The sequence below is a fragment of the Anthonomus grandis genome, chromosome 4, assembly GCF_022605725.1.
Source record: "Anthonomus grandis grandis chromosome 4, icAntGran1.3, whole genome shotgun sequence".
Lineage (NCBI taxonomy): Eukaryota > Metazoa > Arthropoda > Insecta > Coleoptera > Curculionidae > Anthonomus > Anthonomus grandis.
In genome coordinates this window covers 39,477,540-39,496,182 of record NC_065549.1, presented here as the reverse complement: position 1 = coordinate 39,496,182, position 18,643 = coordinate 39,477,540, and the positions used below count along the sequence as shown (strand labels likewise).

At 33.1% G+C, this 18,643-nt stretch overlaps 1 protein-coding gene across 3 annotated transcripts in view; it reads left to right on the top strand.

Annotated features, from left to right (window-relative positions):
* The window catches only part of LOC126735515 (uncharacterized protein CG5098), a 111,001-nt gene that overhangs the window by 31,660 nt on the left and 60,698 nt on the right, over positions 1-18,643 (top strand). For all 3 annotated transcript variants that reach the window (XM_050439556.1, XM_050439555.1, XM_050439554.1), the window contains exons 6-8: positions 9,619-9,789; positions 10,047-10,190; positions 17,217-17,612. In XM_050439556.1, the coding sequence (XP_050295513.1) occupies positions 9,619-9,789; positions 10,047-10,190; positions 17,217-17,612 (711 nt within the window). The remainder of the gene's footprint in view (positions 1-9,618; positions 9,790-10,046; positions 10,191-17,216; positions 17,613-18,643) is intronic.

The following is an 18,643-nucleotide window of genomic DNA, read 5'->3' as shown; positions in this document are numbered from 1 at the left end:
AAGGGTGTAGCCTTAAAATAAAAAGAAATGCCTATATTCGAGAAGAAAATTATAATAAAAAGATGTATTACCTGTGGTCTTTAAGTATATTTTGAACAGTAGTTCGAGCTATTCCCAAATCTAAAGATAACGCACGAGTTCCAATATGCCTATTAAACTCTACGTAGGCCAACACATTAATAATGTTTTCTTCAAAACTTTTAGTAGCGCGACGCCTTCTAAATTTGGGCCGACTAAAACTCCCAGTATCGCGTAGTCGCTGTACCAACCGTGGAAAAATTCTTCTGCCATAATGGCGGCGATCTGGATACCGAAGGGCATACTGTCTTTCAGCTATTGCTGCATTTTAAAAGCACTCAAAGAAAACCGCAATCAAATCCACAGCTTCATTATTTGTTAAAGGCATTTTACAAAAAATCGAGCAAAGAAAATTGAAAACAGATTTAAACTGGCCGTCTAATAAATATTTGACGTTTCCATACAATCCTTTTTAAAAGTTTCTTTTGTTTTTGCCGCCTACTATACGTTAACTAGAGGCCGAGCGCTAGATGGCGCTACATAAGTTTGGACTCTGTGCGTAAAAGAATTTAATTCGCTATAACTTTAAAACAAGCAAATATATCATGGTGCGGTTTTCACAGTATTTTTGCAAATTTTATTTACTTTTTAAATATGATGTCAACAATATACCATTCAATTTGAATTTTTGGAGCAAAATGAAAAAAACTGGAATTATTACAAATTGCGCCCTCTGGCGGTTTTATTAGGAAGTATAGGGTAGTGATGAGATCAAACTTAAAGCAGCTACATTTATCTTGAAAATAAATTTTGAATTGCTCAAATGGAATAAGTGGTTTAGAATTTACACCGATTTTAATGATTCCGCTTTCAATAGCTTTCCCCACCCCTACTATCGTTCGTACAATAATTCATAAACCAAAATTATAGCAAATTATCTAGGCTTACTAAAAATAATATCAAAAGTATAGGTTAATATTTAAGTTTTCGGAGAAAAAGACGTTTCGTTTATTTCATTTTTAGTTGCGCTCTCTTGCGGTGAAATACGGAACAAGATGGATGAGCTTCATCTTTTGCTGAACACATGTAATTTTTCTGATATTGTACTTCTGACTGAGAACTGGTTGAGGCCTAGTAAATGCTTTTTAATATCTGATTATGTTCCTTATCAAATTTTTGTCGTCAACAATCTATACATGGAGGAACCATGATCTTGGCTAGGCAAACAGTTGAAACGATTTTTTGTAATATTGATAAGTATGATAATCTTCTGTTAGAGAATGTTTTTGAATTCTCTCTTTCCTTTTGTAAGCGTTTTAATTTATATATTCTTTGTGTTTATAGGGCCACCTACATGAGATATTGCTATGTTTTTGGACAAACTTGATTCTCTTTTATCCCAGTTGTCCCTACACTCTAAGGTTATATTGGCTGGTGACTTTAATATCAACTACACTGATGAAACTTTGCCACGTACTTCTCTTTTAAGTATTTTAAATTCTTACGACTTGAAAATGCACGTTCTTTCTCCCACACGAATAACTTCTTCATCTGCAACTACAATTGACTATTTCTGTACAAATTTTGATGACGTTTTATGCACAGTACTCCCATCTGGTATTTCGGACCATGAAGCTATTCTTGCTAAAATGCCATATAATACTGTATTATCTTCATCTCATTATATGGGAAGAATTTTCAGCAGGAGAAATTTCAATGCTTTTTCTGCTGCCACAGCTTCGGTAAATTGGAATGCACTTGAAACGGCTTCTGACCCACTTACTTTATTTTTTCAAGTTCTATGTAATAAGATCAATCAGTGCTTTCCTAAAATGAGGCTTAGAACTAAAAAACGAAAACCATGGGTTATAATTAGAGGCCTTAGAATTTCAGCTAAAAACCTCCATTTTTTGACTAAATTGTGCGAATATACCACAAATGAAAATATCCTTGTATATCATCAGAAATACCGTAGTCTGTACAGAAAGACAATTAAAGCAGCAAAATCTAATTATTATAGGGATCGCTTAAATATGTCATCAAATAGGCAAAGAGAGTGTTGGTCGATTATTAATGATTTTAGACATTGCCATAGAAAAATATCTGAACCGGAGTTAAGACCTGACATTTTAAACGACTATTATTGTGATATACCTAATATCTTGCTCAAGGGCATTCGTAGTAACATTGATCCCTTACACTATCTTCAACAAGCTGTCGGTTGAGCATTCATTTTTCTTTCATCCTGTCGATCTTACCGAAGTAAAAAATCAAATCAAACGCCTAAAAAACCATAAATCATCTGGAGCTGATGGGATATCTTCAAGGTTGTTATTTTTTTTTGCCTGATTCAGCCTTAAATGCTTTAGTTTCTGCCATAAACAATTTTTTACGTATTGGCATTTTTCCTTCATGTTTAAAAGAGGCAGTGGTTATCCCTCTTCATAAGGGTGGAGATTTGGATCAGCCTTGTAATTTCCGTCCCATTTCTATTTTGTCTACCCTCTCTAAGATAGTTGAAAAACTTGCAAAAAGCAGAATTTTGTCCATTTTTCATCATAATGGCATTTTGTCTGCAAATCAGTTTGGATTTCAAGCCGGTAAAGGGACTCATGATGCTGTTTTTAGCTTTTTGGAGAGCGTCTATGTGTCCTTGAATTCTGTAGAGTCATCGGCGGCAGTGTTTTGTGATCTATCCAAAGCATTTGACTGTGTGGATCATGGAATACTGTTATCTAAGCTCGATAAATATGGTTTTAGGGGCGTAGCGTTGCGATGGCTTGAGTCATATCTATCAAATCGTACTCAAAAGGTTACAGTGTCAGGGCGTTTGTCTGCTTCTAGATTTCTAAAATGCGGCGTTCCCCAGGGTTCAGTGTTAGGACCAGTGTTATTTTTCTGTATGTGGATGACTTGAGTTCATTGAAACTGCAGGGCAAGGTGGTTCAGTTTGCTGATGAACCACCATACTACGGAGCCATAAAAATTCTGATTGGTGTGCTTCTAACAGGCTCGTGTTTAATGTAAGAAAGACGTCTATTGTGGGGTTTAAGTGCGATGTTCAGGGTCTGATGTTTGACGAAAATGCGGTTTGAAGATCATATTTTTAATTTTTTAGCTGGGAAATTATCTTCTGGATGTTTTGCAGTAAGAATGGCTGGGAGGGGTGGTTGCACGTTCAGTGTAATTCTCACTTATTGAATCTCATATTCGGTATGGCTTGCCTTTTTGGGGCTTAACCAATAAGGGGCTACTTAACATTGTCTTTGTTATTCAAAAAAAGCAGTTAGATACCTGTGTTCTGCTAAGTTAAAAGATTTTTGCAAACCCCTCTTCATTTCTGAAAAAATCCTAACTCTTTTTTCACTCTTTATCTTAGAAACGCTAAGAAAGACGCTTTTATTGGCTAAGGCATATTATAAGCTGAATGACTTTTTTAATGATAGGTTTTAACCTTGGACATGTTGGAAAGTTTTTTTTTCCTTTTTTTTTCTCTAGTTTTGTCAACAAGTTTACCTTTATTTAGTAATTGATTGTTTTATTTAGTTATCTTTAATTCACGTATGTTCAAAAAGTTTTGTCTTCTTGTATTTAATTTTGTTCATTGTTTTGTCAATTTTTGAAATTGTATTTTTGTTTTTTTTTTTAGCTTGTAGGATGCTTGTACACAAGATTATTCTTACGTAATATAGCACATGTTCTTTCTTTTTTACTTTCTTCTAAATAATATGTTCAAAGGATTTAAAAAATCAAAAATATAATTTAGGTTTTTTATTTACAGAAAGCAAGTTGATTCTGCTTCCGGCAACACCGGAAGCGGTATTTAATTGTTTGATATGTCAAAATATAGCCACCTAGTAACCATAAAACGTCACCAAATTTTGAAATGATCCAAATTTTTTTGATCGAGTCATCGTTGACACCCGGTATAATTCCTTATTCCCGTTTTAGCAGAAGGTCAAAAATGTGTGAAGCTCATTTTATAATATTAATATTTTTATATTATTATGTTGAACTTGTTTTTTGTAGTTTTATTAAAGTTTTTTATGCAATTACTTTATTTTGTGCTACGTAATGACGCATGGTTATCGTTTTCCTATATCCATAAATATTTTTCTCATAATTTAGCTAAAAAAATGTATTCTAAAAATCTTAATTTATTCTAAAACGGAAGTAAAACATCATATTTGACTGTCAAACAATAGGAGAGGTTGGATAAAATTAACTTCTTTATTTTTTTTAACGGGGTTCAGCCTGTAAAACAGAAAATGCCTGCGCAATACCGTGCAATTATCAACGTGAGAAAAATACGTGATTAGATATTCTTAACGTAACCTATTTTTTATTTTAATTATTATTAATTAACTGATAACAATAACTCTAAAGAAACCTATTTTTATTAGCTAATAAGCTACGCCACTGTCTTTCGCTAGCATGATGCGGTCGAGGAAATCTTTGCGTCGGCCGGCCCCAGAACGGTCGGAAGGAAAACATCACGAAATGTGTAGTAAACGCGGGTCCCTCTGGACGCCTCTTAAGTGTAATTCTTCCGTGGCTAAAACACTTAGATTATAAAGCCAGCACATTAGAGAAAGAAAAACGTATTTTAAACTTAAAAACACTAAAATCATCATTAATTAATGCCTGCGAAAATAATTAAAATGGCCTTATATTTTTGTTTTTTATAGTAAAAAAAAGACTACATTGATTTTTTTCATGTAACAACTCAACTTTTACATTTAACTTTCAAATAAGAGTTGCTCCACATTCTCGTTGCTTACTACGAGCCCTAACAACTATATATTGGGACAAACTAAAATACATATGTAATTTAATTTTTAATATACTTCTATTTTTTTAACTTTTTTTTTTAATGTAATATTGTTTAAACAGTTAATTAATAACAAAATCGATTCATTAGGAACGCAAAAGCACAAAATATCTATTCTAACACACCAAATTATTTAAAAAATGCTAATATTGGGTGGCAACTAAATAATGGGACAGTATCAAGTCACGAGTTAAAAATGATACCAGATAAGACAAGTTGGCTGCAAAAACAATTAATAAACAATGTTGCCAGGGGCGACAGACACATTTGTTTATTTTGAAATTACTTCGCTGTCAGTTTGGGTAACTCAAACATTTCTTTATTAATTAAAATGGTGCGTGGTATCTCGACAAATTCAAAAATTCGCGAGTTGGTGGTTAAAAATTATTCCCGAAACAAAAGAATATGTGAAGTGGCGGATGAACTAAATATTCCTAAAAGTACTGTATTTAATATAATAAGGCATTATGGGGAAACTGGAGGAATTTTACATAAGAAAAGGAATAGCCCAGGTCGCCCAAAATTAACGGCAGAATGGAATCATGAAACTGGGCATAATTTGTCAAGAGAATGTTGTCGCAAGTGGATTCATAAATGCGGATTGAAGTTTTACAAGGTTATTGCAGATCTTACATTAAACAACAAACTTTTTTAATACATTTTTTCTTATAGGCAAAGGAAAACCTGCTTTTAACAGCAAAACAAAAGAAAGCCAGGCTGATATGGGCAAAATCTAAATTGTCCTGGTCAGTAGAAGATTTGTCCCGTGTAATTTTTAGCGATGAATCCAAATTCGACGTATGTGTTGGTGATTACCGAAAACGTGTGATTCGCACAAAAGATGAGGCTTTCCATAAGGACTGTTTAAAACGCACCGTAAAGTTTCCTAAAGGAATAATGATTTGGGCAAAGTTTACTGAATAAAATACAAGTTGCTTCACTCGGCGAAAAACCTTTTATCTTTCTATCTCAAAGGCGGGCCGCCGAGCTCCTCGCCGACGGGGAACTAGCAAAAAATGTAAAGGGGAATTCTGGTAAAAGATAGCTATTATTTTACGAGTTTCGTCTAATTCGAACTATAGGGGAAGACGGAGCACGATTTTATAATAACTTTATTATCTGGAATAAAATTATTATTTAATGTATCTACTTGGGAAAAATATGTAAATTGATAATACTATAAATTATTTGTTTTTATAACCACCAAACTAAATAAATTTTACATTATCAAAGTTTACCTAATTCAAGAACTAAATGGTTAAATTTTTTTTGTTAATAATTAGGTACTTAGGTATCTTAATAAAGTTGTTTTGGTGCGACTAGTTTCATTAGGATTTACTTTTAAATCAAAGTCAAAAGTTTGTGTGAAAAAATGCATATATTACTGTTACCAAACTTAACAACTAAAGATAGACATAACTACTAAGTAATGACATGTTTGTATTTTAAATGATTGATTACTACACTTTTTGACGTTTTTGTTATTTTGTCAGACTAATAATAGCATTATCAAAGACATTATAAGTAATAAACATAATGTTTCATTCATAACCAGCCCAATAATGTGGATTATTTGCCTGTATAAATGCCAAGTGTCAAATAAATAAGTCCTTATTTTATTTCTTATTTTATGTTATTTGTCTGTTGTTGTTGCAAAATAGAGAGCTTCATACTATCTTTGCTTTTTTTAGCGGCTTTAATATCTTGGTTCGCGAATTTTAAGGTAAAATAAATACGAACTCTTGTATAAAGTCGTACAAAATAATCTACACAAATAATCTATGAACTGCAAGGGTGAATAAATTTGACTTCTAAAAATTGATTTCTCAGTTTATTTCCAACATTGGTTTGATGATCTAGTTCTTCGAATTTACTAGTAAATATGTTCTCCAGCGCAATAACATAATCAGTCATATTCTTAAATGGGTCATATTCTTAAAATCCAAAATTAGTTTCACTGCATGATTTAAAATGACAAAATTTAGTTTCGTCTTCACCTAACGTATTAGAATTAATTAAGAATAGTCAAAATGCCGTAATGCAAACATTTTTTTAAAAGCCCGGCAAAACTGTATGGGAGTTGGATTTCTCACATTTTCAGTACAATTCCTGATTTGCCCGAAAAAGTTTTCCAAACAATCTTAATTTAGATTTCTGGTAAACAGATATTTATATCCCTTACCCTGCAAAGTCTCAAATAATATCAAAATAGTATTAATAGACAGCCGCCAACCAAAAATAAATTTAAGTTGTTTCGTCATATTTTTCCCATTAACATTTATAACGTTTAAGTTTTTAAATAAGTTGTCCATTTCTCTTAAAAAAAATTGATTTTCATTTCCCATGAAAGCATTGAAATTTTGCAGTACTCGAGTTTAGAATATCAAATAATCTATTCATTTTTTCAATGAAATCTGCAGTAACTTTTGCTGCCTCTGGAAGAATTTTAAAATCAATATAAGTATGCAATGCTACTGCAACAGAGTAACTAAATATCTGTGTCACTAATTTAACCTTCATTTTCTGTAAGTTATTTGGAAAAATGTGCTCGCTAGATAGTCTTGGAGCAAGTCTATACTGTTTCATTTTATCATAATTATACATGGTTTCCAAATAACTCTTATTTGTTGCTCCTTTGTTAATTACAAAATTGTACTTAAAAATATTTGAACATCGTCCAAAGTAACTCCTACTTCCAGGGATCTTTTTGCGTGAGAGCCTTCCTTTTCCAGAGTTTTAATTTCTTTTCTTAATTGAATTTTTCTTGGAGTCATTGCCGAAATCTTCATAGACGTTTGACAGAACTTATCTTGAAAGTAAAATTTATTTTAGATATACGATACCTGTTTTAATACAACATTAAAATTTAACTCAAAATAATTCAAAAAAATTTAAGGTAATGTTTTTTGTAATTTATTGAACTTTACCCAAACTGAAATAATAAAATCTAACAAAAAATATAGATTTTTGTACTTAGGAGCTAAAAAACTATTATAGGGGTAGCGTCGTATTCATTATTATATTACTAGGTTTTTCTTAATTTTTATTGTACTTTAAGTAAAACATTTGAGTATAGTGCAAGTGTAATTGTTTTTCATATTATAAAAAAGTTCACAGTGCCGATTCTTTCACTTACCTGTATTATTACATACATCCGTCTGGACAGAAACATTAACCTGCATCGGAGTGTCAGTTTGCACGGAAGCGTCACTGAATTCCTTCCTTAATGTGTGACTTGCAATGATGTTAGAATTATCTGTGCCTGGAAAAATAGTACGTAAATTTGTAAATAATTCTGATTTCCCTATACACCAAAAAATTACAAATATTAAAAAGGTACCTTCCTTTAATATATACCCTTTAATACATATTGCCATTATAAGTGCACAAATTAGAAGAAAACATAAAACATACTTGTCAATGCTCTGGTCAGGAACAATGTAGGAATTGCGTCGGGTCTAAGACGTTGATTTCAAGGGCAAATAAAACTGCTCTCCGCAAAATGCAAGCTACAGATATTAACCCTTTTATAACATTGTTCCGAGCAGCAAGATCGGCATATCTATGTTCGTCAGTAAATCCCAAAATACCTTTCCAGAGTTGGCACCTATAATCCATTTTTTATATCAATTTAAAAAAAGAAACAGGAACCAGAATATAAAGTAACTAGGAATGCAATCATAAATTTAATAAACAACTAATTCCAATGTACTTATCTATTTTCATTTTTCGGACATCTAAAAAACATTAAACCACTTCCACACTTTGTAAAACAACTGTCTAGCGAACAATAAGTCGACATTTTAATATAATAGATTATAATAATTTGCCAGTCCACTGAGTCCACCCGGTACAACTAGTAATAAAACGCTCGCACATCAAAACGATTTAAACTGTACCCACTGTGTAACCCAACAGATTCGATTGTCGGAGCGTCGCCCGGCAAATGAAGTGAGGGGCGGTGAATAGGTAATTCGGCGCGTGGAGCCGAGTGAAGCAACTTGTATTTTATTCAGTAAACTTTGATTTGGGGTTGCATGACACTCGGAGGATTAGGGTGTTTTGAGTTTATAGAGGGCACCGTAAATGCTGCAAAATATCAACAAATTCTACAAAATAGCCTACTTCCAAGTATCGCGAAATTAACAGTTAATGAAAATTACATATTTCAGCAGGATGGGGCTGCATGTCATACGGCCAAAACTACAAAAAAGTGGTTTGGGGACCACCACATCAACTGCCTTTCTTGGCCTTCTAACAGCCCAGACCTTAATGTCATTGAAACAGTATGGCATAAAATGAAACAGACATTAAGGAACAACCCTCAAAGAACATTGCCAGAACTTAAGGCCAAAATAGAGCAGATTTGGAATGAATTTACCCGAAACAACCGAACAGTGTGAATGAAAACCGAACAGTGTAAGGCCTTAGTCCAATCAATGCCCAAAAGAATTCAAGCAGTTATACAATCTAAGGGCGACGTTACTCCATTTTAAAAATTGAAGTTCGCGTTTCTCCCATTATTTAGTTGCCACCCAATATTAGCATTTTTTAAATAATTTGGTGTGTTAGAATAGATATTTTGTGTTTTTGCGTTCCTAATGAATCGATTTTGTTATTAATTAACTGTTTAAACAATATTACATTAAAAAAAGCAAGTTTAGAAAATAGAAGTATATTAAAAATTAAATTACATGTGTATTTTAGTTTGTCCCAATATATAGTTGTTAGGGCTCATACTGCAGCTTAATAATTTTAATTTTCGTTAGACATTCCCGTACTCCCAAGAACAAAAACATGACTATCCGGTATCCTTACCCTCCACTATCGCAGCGGCGAGTGAGAAGGCTCAGCAAGAAAAACTCCATTCTCAAACTCAAAGCGTTATCGTTTCGACGGCGACGAATTATGACGAAAACAGTAATTCCAGCAGCACAAATGTGAGTTTTCCAAAGAAAAGCAAATATATTTAAGCTTAATTGTTCAGGTAGCCTTATGTATTACATCTTATTTTATTAATCAATTTGTCATTGCCATTATCTTACCTATTGTGACTTTGTCGTGAATATAATAATTCATTTTAACATTGCTCTTCACGTGCATCTTATATATTAGCGCGATGTTGTGCTTTAGAGTTTATTACGTTTTAGTTTCTCGAGAATTTTGTTAATTATGTGTGTTGTGTTTTTTTAATTAGGTCCCTACCCCGAAGGAAGAAGATTCTGGTTCAATGCATAGCAACGAAGACAGCTTGGATAGTACAAAATCAAGGAGGAAAAGAAAACCTAGTAAAACAGTGAGAGTTAATAAGGAAGATGACTTAAAATCTGATAAGGAACAGGTACGATATTTCCTTATGTTATACGTTACTATGAATTAATATTTTTATAAATTAAATTACACTTGGACAAGTTACAACTTATATTCCTTACTATTAAACGTAATAAGCCTTCAGGAGTTAATTTGCTATTTGAAGACCTGATACTTCAAGATATAATTAAACCCTTAAAAATAGGAGCAAATATTTATTTATTGACATTTTTAAGTTAATATAATTACAAAAAAAAAAAACAAAAAAGTAAAATTTAAATATAGGTCTAATGAGAGCCCAAATCTCGACCTTTCAATAAATAAATAAATCAGTTTATTTACAATAATAAAAAAATAATACAAAATGATAATTTCAATTTACCAGTAAATAAACAATTATCACAGAAGTAGCGGTATACTACTTGTAAGGTGATATCTTATTACACCTAATATACATAATAATAACAATAATAAAACGTAGATAAAAATAAAGTTTAATTTTTTCTTTTTGACCAAAATGTATTGAGTCTACATCTGATAAATTCGTGGTGTATGCAAAAAAAGTGTTTGCATCATTAAAGAATCACTAGAAATCATTTTACAGAAGATTCATACATTCTGATCTTAGAATCAGAACAATTGCTTGACTCAAAACAATTACACAGCTTCTGCACCGCTAAGTAATCACCCACATAGATGCAAAATTTCTGTTGATGCCAAATGATATTTATCAGAATATTGTGATAAGTTTTTTAAGCACCTTTTTTATAGCCAAATTACGAGCTGATTTGGTTTTATAGGTCACTGCTTTTAGTGTGTATTATCTTTATATCTTTAATTTCATGACAAGGATCTGATTAAAGTGACCTATCTGATGGATTAACTAAAACCATTCAAAAATACTTTTTTAATATCAGCACAGAATACAATATTGTGTTTAAGTTTTTTTGTTATATAAAATTGGAAAATTTCTTCTTGCTTTAAATATTTATACTTTAGTGTTTATAAAGGTTTTTTGTTTAGATCCAGACTTGATTTCTTTAGATTTTTTTTTGTGAAAATTTAGGATTTTCTTTAAACTCTCGAGCTATATACTATCCCTAATTGTCTCGGTCTTTCAATAGCAATCCTAAATCCCATAATGGTGGTCTTGCTTGAACGCATTAAATAAGGAGATACTCCACATTGTATTCAATAGGTGAGTTAACATCTCACAAATGTATATATTATAAGTCTTCTGCCGCAACTTAACTTTAAAATGCAAAGCAGCAATAGGAAACTGTAGTTTTAGGCAAGTTTTAGGAGTTCTGGGATAATGGAGGTTATCTATCTAAGGATTCTTTTCTCAGCTCTATAATAATATAGTAATTATAGTAATGTTTCACCCAAGGGCTGATCTGGATGTCTCTCTGCCATCTTGATTCACTGAAGCTATCCTATTTTTAAATTAAAACAACGCAACAGCATTTTTAAAAGATCGAACACTTAAATGTTCTGATTGAAAATGCAAACATAGAAGATGTAAATATTAGACAATCTAGAGGCAAATTCTGACATTAACAGTAAATAGGACCGAATAAGCCTCCGATATTGGATGATGGAAACCAACTAAAGTTAAAGATAATTTGGTTTTCTGATCAATAAAAAGCCAGTATCTTTCCACCAATGGAAATGATTTTGTATAACGGATGCATAAAAAATCACCTTTATTCTCTGACCAAGGCGAGTTGCGCGCATCAATAGCTTAATTCTGCAACGATCCTGATTGTCGGGCAATAACATTAGCATAAAATCAGTGACCAAATAAGTCGTTCTATCCGGCATTTTCGTATTATACTTCACTTAGTCAACACGCGGTTATTCTTTGTTCTTTCCTTGGGTTTTCTTTTCTACGCCCTTTTCTACCCGGATGCATTGTGGGAGAGTGCAATTAGATTTTGTGAAAGATTTGTGTTTGGGATATGGTGTAGAGCCAGACTTACGGCGGACATAACCAAATGAGCTGACAAATTGCCTGTTGGAGCAGAAGCCATAACTAGAGCAAACATTCAAGAACAAAGTTCGGTACGGCTTTTACGTAATCGTTCACCTAATTATCAGGTGGTTGTTCTCTGTCATTTTTTTCCTCCCATTCCTAGCCGGTCGTTATCATAATTTCAAGCTAGTAACCATGCTGGATGATGGCATATGGATCGTGGGCGAAGTAGATTACTGTGCCTCAAAACTGATATTTAATAACCTCATTACACAGTGGAGCGTGGGTGTAAGGCATTGACATGGAACCCTCTTGCTTATATACATACTAGAGACGAGGATACAGAAAGTGATTTGAATGGCCGTAGGAGCCTAGACCTTATAATAACAACCTAAATAATAATAACAATTTATTCCCGGGCTTAGGTCGTAGCTACAGGTAATTTAGATTTTGACGAGTTCAGTATTAAATGTCTTTTTTTTAGGATTTGGGTCATATCTGTATATGTCTTGTTCAGTGTTTTTTTTTGTAATAATTTAATTTCCGAGATCTGCAATTTCTTAGTTTAGTTATCCTATGTATTATTTATTAAATTATTAAACCTTTCTCTGCCCATTTGATGTATCCAATCTCTAACATACATTTTAAAATTTTTATCATTTAATTTATCTCTAATATTTTGAGGAACAAAATTAAAGATTTGTGAAATGTAATGCTTACTGTATTGCTGACCAATAGTTTTTCTACTTCGGGGTACTAATGCATTCTGATTCTCAGCTCGAGTTGCATAGGATAGGAATGAACTATATTTTCAACAGAGATGTCTCCTTTATGTAGGTTCATTAGCAATTTCTGCACATATAATTGCCGCAAATCATATATGCCAGTATTAGAAGTTGGAAGGAAATAGTTTATTTTTATCATATATAATTTTTATTATCCATTTTTGGACAACTTCAAGAGAACGCATATGACAGTTTCTTATTCCACTCCATCCGCTCAGTCCATAGCTTAAGTGTGATTGTACTAAAGCAAAATGTAATGTTTTCAAGTGTTCTAAATCCAAAAATTCTTTAAGATCTTTGGTATCATTCTGAGGTTGTGTTTTTCTGTTGTGATTTTTCCAATCACGTATTATGACACTCATTTTATAATAATTCTTCACGTATTTTTAAACTGCGTCCATGATATAGGCATGGCAAAACTTAGCTCATTAGAAGCCAACATGACCACCCAATTTAGTGAGGTTATTGATAAAGTGAGTGATCTGCACAATAACCAACAGCAAGTCAATAATATACCACCTAGTACTTCTCAATCCCAGGTCAACGACTGCAATGATTTAATGCAAGAGGTCGCGGATCGACAGAGGAGAATGAATAATATCATGCTGTTTAATATGGAAAACTTACCACGCACTTCAGAAATTACCCAAATATCTAATCTTCTAAACTCAGTTACTGGCAAGCAAGTGCATGTCTCAGAAGTGATTAAGTTGGGCAGACCAAATAGTAAAGGTCGTAAATGTCTCAAGATAGTTCTATCAAACAATTCTTATGAGATTCAAATGTAACCAATGTACTAAAGAACCGGAGGAGGTTTAGCTCTGCTAAGGCGGTTTATGTTGAGGCTGACCTCACTCCTAGTCAGAGGAGTGATCTGCGAAAGGTCAAGGACGTACTTGAGCATCGGCGATCCAATGGAGAAACAAATCTGTACATCAAGTTTGACAATGGCATGCCTGTCATCGCCACAAAAAACTAAATCCTTCCAGCACTTCACACCACCTACGTCTTTGTTATCAAAATGTACGTGGCCTCCGCACCAAGACTGATAAGCTTTATACAGGGATCTCCGTGTGCGACTTTGACATCATTGCCTTCACCGAAACGTGGCTTCAACCAGATATTCTCGACTCTGAATTGTGTCCAGAAACATTTAGAGTGCTCAGATCTGATAGACAGTTAATGTTCCGTCTTATCAGACAACCGAAACTAACAGTGTCAAATGCAAGCTTTTGACCAATCTATGTGAGATCCTTGGTCTTAAGCAGTTTAACAATATTCCAAATGTTAATAATAGGCTTCTTGACTTGGTTTTTTCAAATTTCGACGTCAGTGTCATCAAAAGTATATCACCGCTTATTGACGAAGATTTGCATCATCCTGCTTTGACAATTTCTTTTAAATCGGCTTCCCCTCATAAATATAATCCTTCTATAAGTTCAAATAATCTACAGCAGTTTAACTTCAGAAAAGCAGACTTTCCACTCATGTATAATTTGTTGCTTGATGCAGACTGCTTGTCCGTCTTGCAGTCTTCTGACGTTGACAGCGCTTGCAAGGAACTTTACAAAAGACTTGATTCAGCTTTTGCTGCTTCAGCACCTTTAAAACAACGAAGACGACGGCGATTTCCAGTATGGTTTTCAAAACAAATTATTTCTAATATCTTTAAGAAGAAGAGTGCCAAGAATCCCTTTCTTTGTTCATTCTAATGTTAATTTACATCTCCTTTAATTTTGATATATACATGATGTTACTATAGTAATTTAAGTTTTCCTTATTTTTCTTTCTTTTTGTTATTTAATTTATAGTAATTTAATACTTGTTTACACTTTCAAAACATTAATTGTAGATTTTCCTGTAACTGGGCTTTGCCTGTTGAAAATAAACTGCTAAATAAATATCACTGTCTTAGTTCTTTATTTTCTTCGGTATCATTCTGAAATCGTGTTTTTCTATTGTGGTGAATCCAATGAATCCAATCATGTACAATAAGAACACCTCACTGAGTTTGTTTTTTTAATTTTTTGGCCTCTGATAATGTTTGTGAACTTTTCACTCTAAATTGAATATTAATTGTTAGTTTTGGTTTAGTGGTGTGTGTTCTCGTCCCCTATTTTCGAGACCCTACAGAATAGTTCAGTCAGAATTGTTTTTTTTAATCTAAACTCAAAATGAGTGGCACATGCACCAGATGTCTTCATTCATGTATTCTTAAGGAACCAGCTAAGAGTTTCTCGTCTTTAATGAAATTAAGATTAACATAAAATTAATTTAATGACATCAGGAACAATATTCAATTATTACAACAGCAAGAGACAAAGAAAAGGTGAAAAGGATCTACTTGTTAAGTATTTTGCAAAGATACCTAAGATGTTTCCAAAAAACTAAATGTGCTGCTTCCTCAGTTCCAATTGGTGGTCTGTTACCAAAACGTGAGAGGTTTACGAACCAAGTGATCTGTTGCACCAGAATGTGTCCTACAACTCTCAATATCACATAATTGTCTTAAATGAGACCTGGTTAACCAGTGAGTACTTTGATAATGAACTCCAATTATACGATTATACTGTATATTGAAAGGACAGATCAGCTTTTTAGTAGTGAATGGTCTCGTGTCGGGGGAGTGCTGATTGCAATGCATAAGAGTGTAACCAGTCGAGTTTTGTCATCAAGTAAGGAAATTGAGGCACTGTTTGTTTGTGTAGAATCAGGAAGCCAGCTATTAGTGGCTACTTCATTTTCCGCCCAGAAACCCCTCTAACAAGTATATGATTAAAAAATTCTTCAACAGAGTAATAGGTCTTAGCAGCAAGCAATCTCTTTGAATGTTTTTTGAAATTCCTAGGCGAAGTTAAGTTTTTAATAAAGATAGAAAAAATTGATTTTTTTCAGCTAACTTCAGCTTGGTTGGTGTACCACAAATAATATGGTCTTGAAATACCAGTAAATGTCATTGCATACTTTTCTCTCGAGGTACAGGCCAACTTAATCATATTTAAAATATTAATGGCCCTCCTCTGGGAGTGTTATCTTGTGTAAAAGACCTTGGTATCACTTTGGACTCCCAGTTAAGTTTTTCTCTTCATGTCACAACAACTGTATTAAAGGCTATGCAAATACATACTGGATTTTATTAAGAGGTGTACCAGAGATTTCCAGGACATTGCTTCTGTTAAGCTTTTTTACTCTGCACTAGTTCGTCCTCACCTCATTAAAACAATCACATTCAGATGATTGAACAGATTCAGCACAAATTTTTATATACATTGCGTTTAAAAGGAATATTCCATTTCCTATTATCTACCACGAGTTTAAGTCTGAACTTAATATCCACACTCTCCAAACCCGTCGTAAACATCGTGACCTGTCAGTTTTCTATGACATTCTCCATTCTGGATGTTGCTGCCCAGTTATACTCGGTAAAATTGGTCTAGTTCCTTATAGGCAGACCCGTCAGACACCCTCATTCCATATTCCATCCCACCAAACCAATTATGGAAATAGTTCCTTTGTTACCAGAGCAGATAAATTCGCTAACCAGTTGGATGGTTTTACTAATAGAATAGAATTTTTAAGACTGAATTAGATTGATTAGATTAGTTGAACTAGAATTTTTATGTTCTGTGATGTGAAAATATTTAAGTTAAATTACCTTATATATTTTTAAGGTTTTTATCAGGTATTATGATTTTTGTGCAATGTGTAGTGTAGGTTGAAAGAGAAATAAATGTTTATGAGAATCGCTTAAAATGTAAATACTCTTACATGATAATAAAAGTTAAGAGGAAAATTTTAATCAACTATTTAATTGTGTCAAAGAAAATAAGAGGCCAGACATTTTGTAATATGTATTTATGTCAAAAATTAAATGCATGAAAAGTGAAACTTCTTCATTGAAATCAACTGAATTTGATTTTATTAAAGACTGAAGATTGACAATACAAAAACATAATAGTAATAAATAAAATCAGATTTTCTTGCCAGAAACCTAGAATTGCTTGCTGCAAATCATTTAAAATATTACTCGCAATATTGAAAGAGGACTTTTTAGAAAAAAAGTCATTTAAAATAATATCCTTAAATCAAATAGCAAACTCAACCCACGCTTCCAGCATTCATAGAAATGAAAGACAAACTCAAATGGTATGACAATGACAAATGATGTTCTATCAGTCAATGTCAACAACTGTCTGTCAGCTCTCTGTCAATTTTGCCAAGCAAGATGGCCGACATGCGATTCCGATTTTCACCATACAAGCTTTATACATGTGAAATACGGTATAAATTATTTCAGTCTTCAACCACTCCACCTCTACAAGACCCGACAGCCTCCAATCACAGCCAAGAACCAACCGACCTCACACCGCAACCGCGTCCCATCGTCAGCAACCACTTGCCAAAGTCGGACGTGGCCAATCACTCGTCGGATCCCGCGAGTATAGCGACCATCTTGGAAGGCGGCGAGGCAAAATCCGCGGACGAGGTGCAGCTCGACGATACGCCGTCGCCCGACGAGCTGGACGCCATTTTGCCGGCAAAAACCCGAAGAAAAACTTCGAGCGAGTCCGAAACCATCGATGATATTGCGGCGATGGTACAGGAGGGTTTGAAGGAAAAGCAGGAGAAGGCAGGAGGAGGGGGCTCGAGAGCCGGCGAGGAGAGTGGGTCGGGTGTCTCGGAAATCGTTGGAGTAAGTTATATAGTCTTTTTTTGTCTACATATGATTTATATTTTATTCGTTTTGGTTTACCGGGTGTTAATTCTTTAGGATCCTATTAAAATACTATAATAGCGTATCTCGGAGTCTTTCTAAAAAATGTATACCGATTATTATTTCTCTTATACAGGGTGTCCTATTTGCTATATTTTGCTGCATAAATGTAAAAATACATAAACCCTAATCTAAATGTCAAAAAATGTTGTTTTAAATTATGATACTTATTGATATTATCCGTTCAATGTAGTTGGCTGTGACAGTACTTGAAGTCTGTATTATCATGGTTACCAAACAAAAATAATATTTTTGACAGAGGTTAGGTCATGTTAATATTTGATGGATTGGTAATAACGGTCCTATAAATTGGCCCGCAAGATCGCTTGATATGACACCCATATGGGGTTTTATTAAGAACCAGGTTTATCAAACTACGCCTCAAAAATTTGGAGGACCTAAGTTTAAAAATAAGAGAAACGTGCAATAAAATTCCAATTCGTTCAACAAAATTCAAAGAAAAATTGTAACCAATGCGCATAAATGCTTACAAAATAATAGTGGTCATTTCGAACATTTAAATTAATAACAATTTATTTCATAATTATGTACAAATTATTTAATAGCCTTTATTTATTCTAAAAGTTCTATATTTATTTTGTAGTCAAATAATTGATGTAATATTTATTTTTTTTAATTACCTCATTTTAATATTAGTGTTTAACATTTAGAAGCAATAGTATTATTCAGCAGATGATTATTGAATAAATAAGTTGATGACAGCTAAACAAATTGTACGCTCTAAAGTAATTGAAAAAAACCAAGTCATTTTGTGTCTACAATGGAATTATTATTAATATTATCACTTTTATATTATTTTAGCGTTTATAAATATTTTTAAACAACAACCAAAAAGATAAACTCTTTACTGTATAAATAAGTAATTAATTTACAATTTAAAGAAAGCATTAAAGAAACATTTCTACTGATGGTTATTTATACGTCGAAAC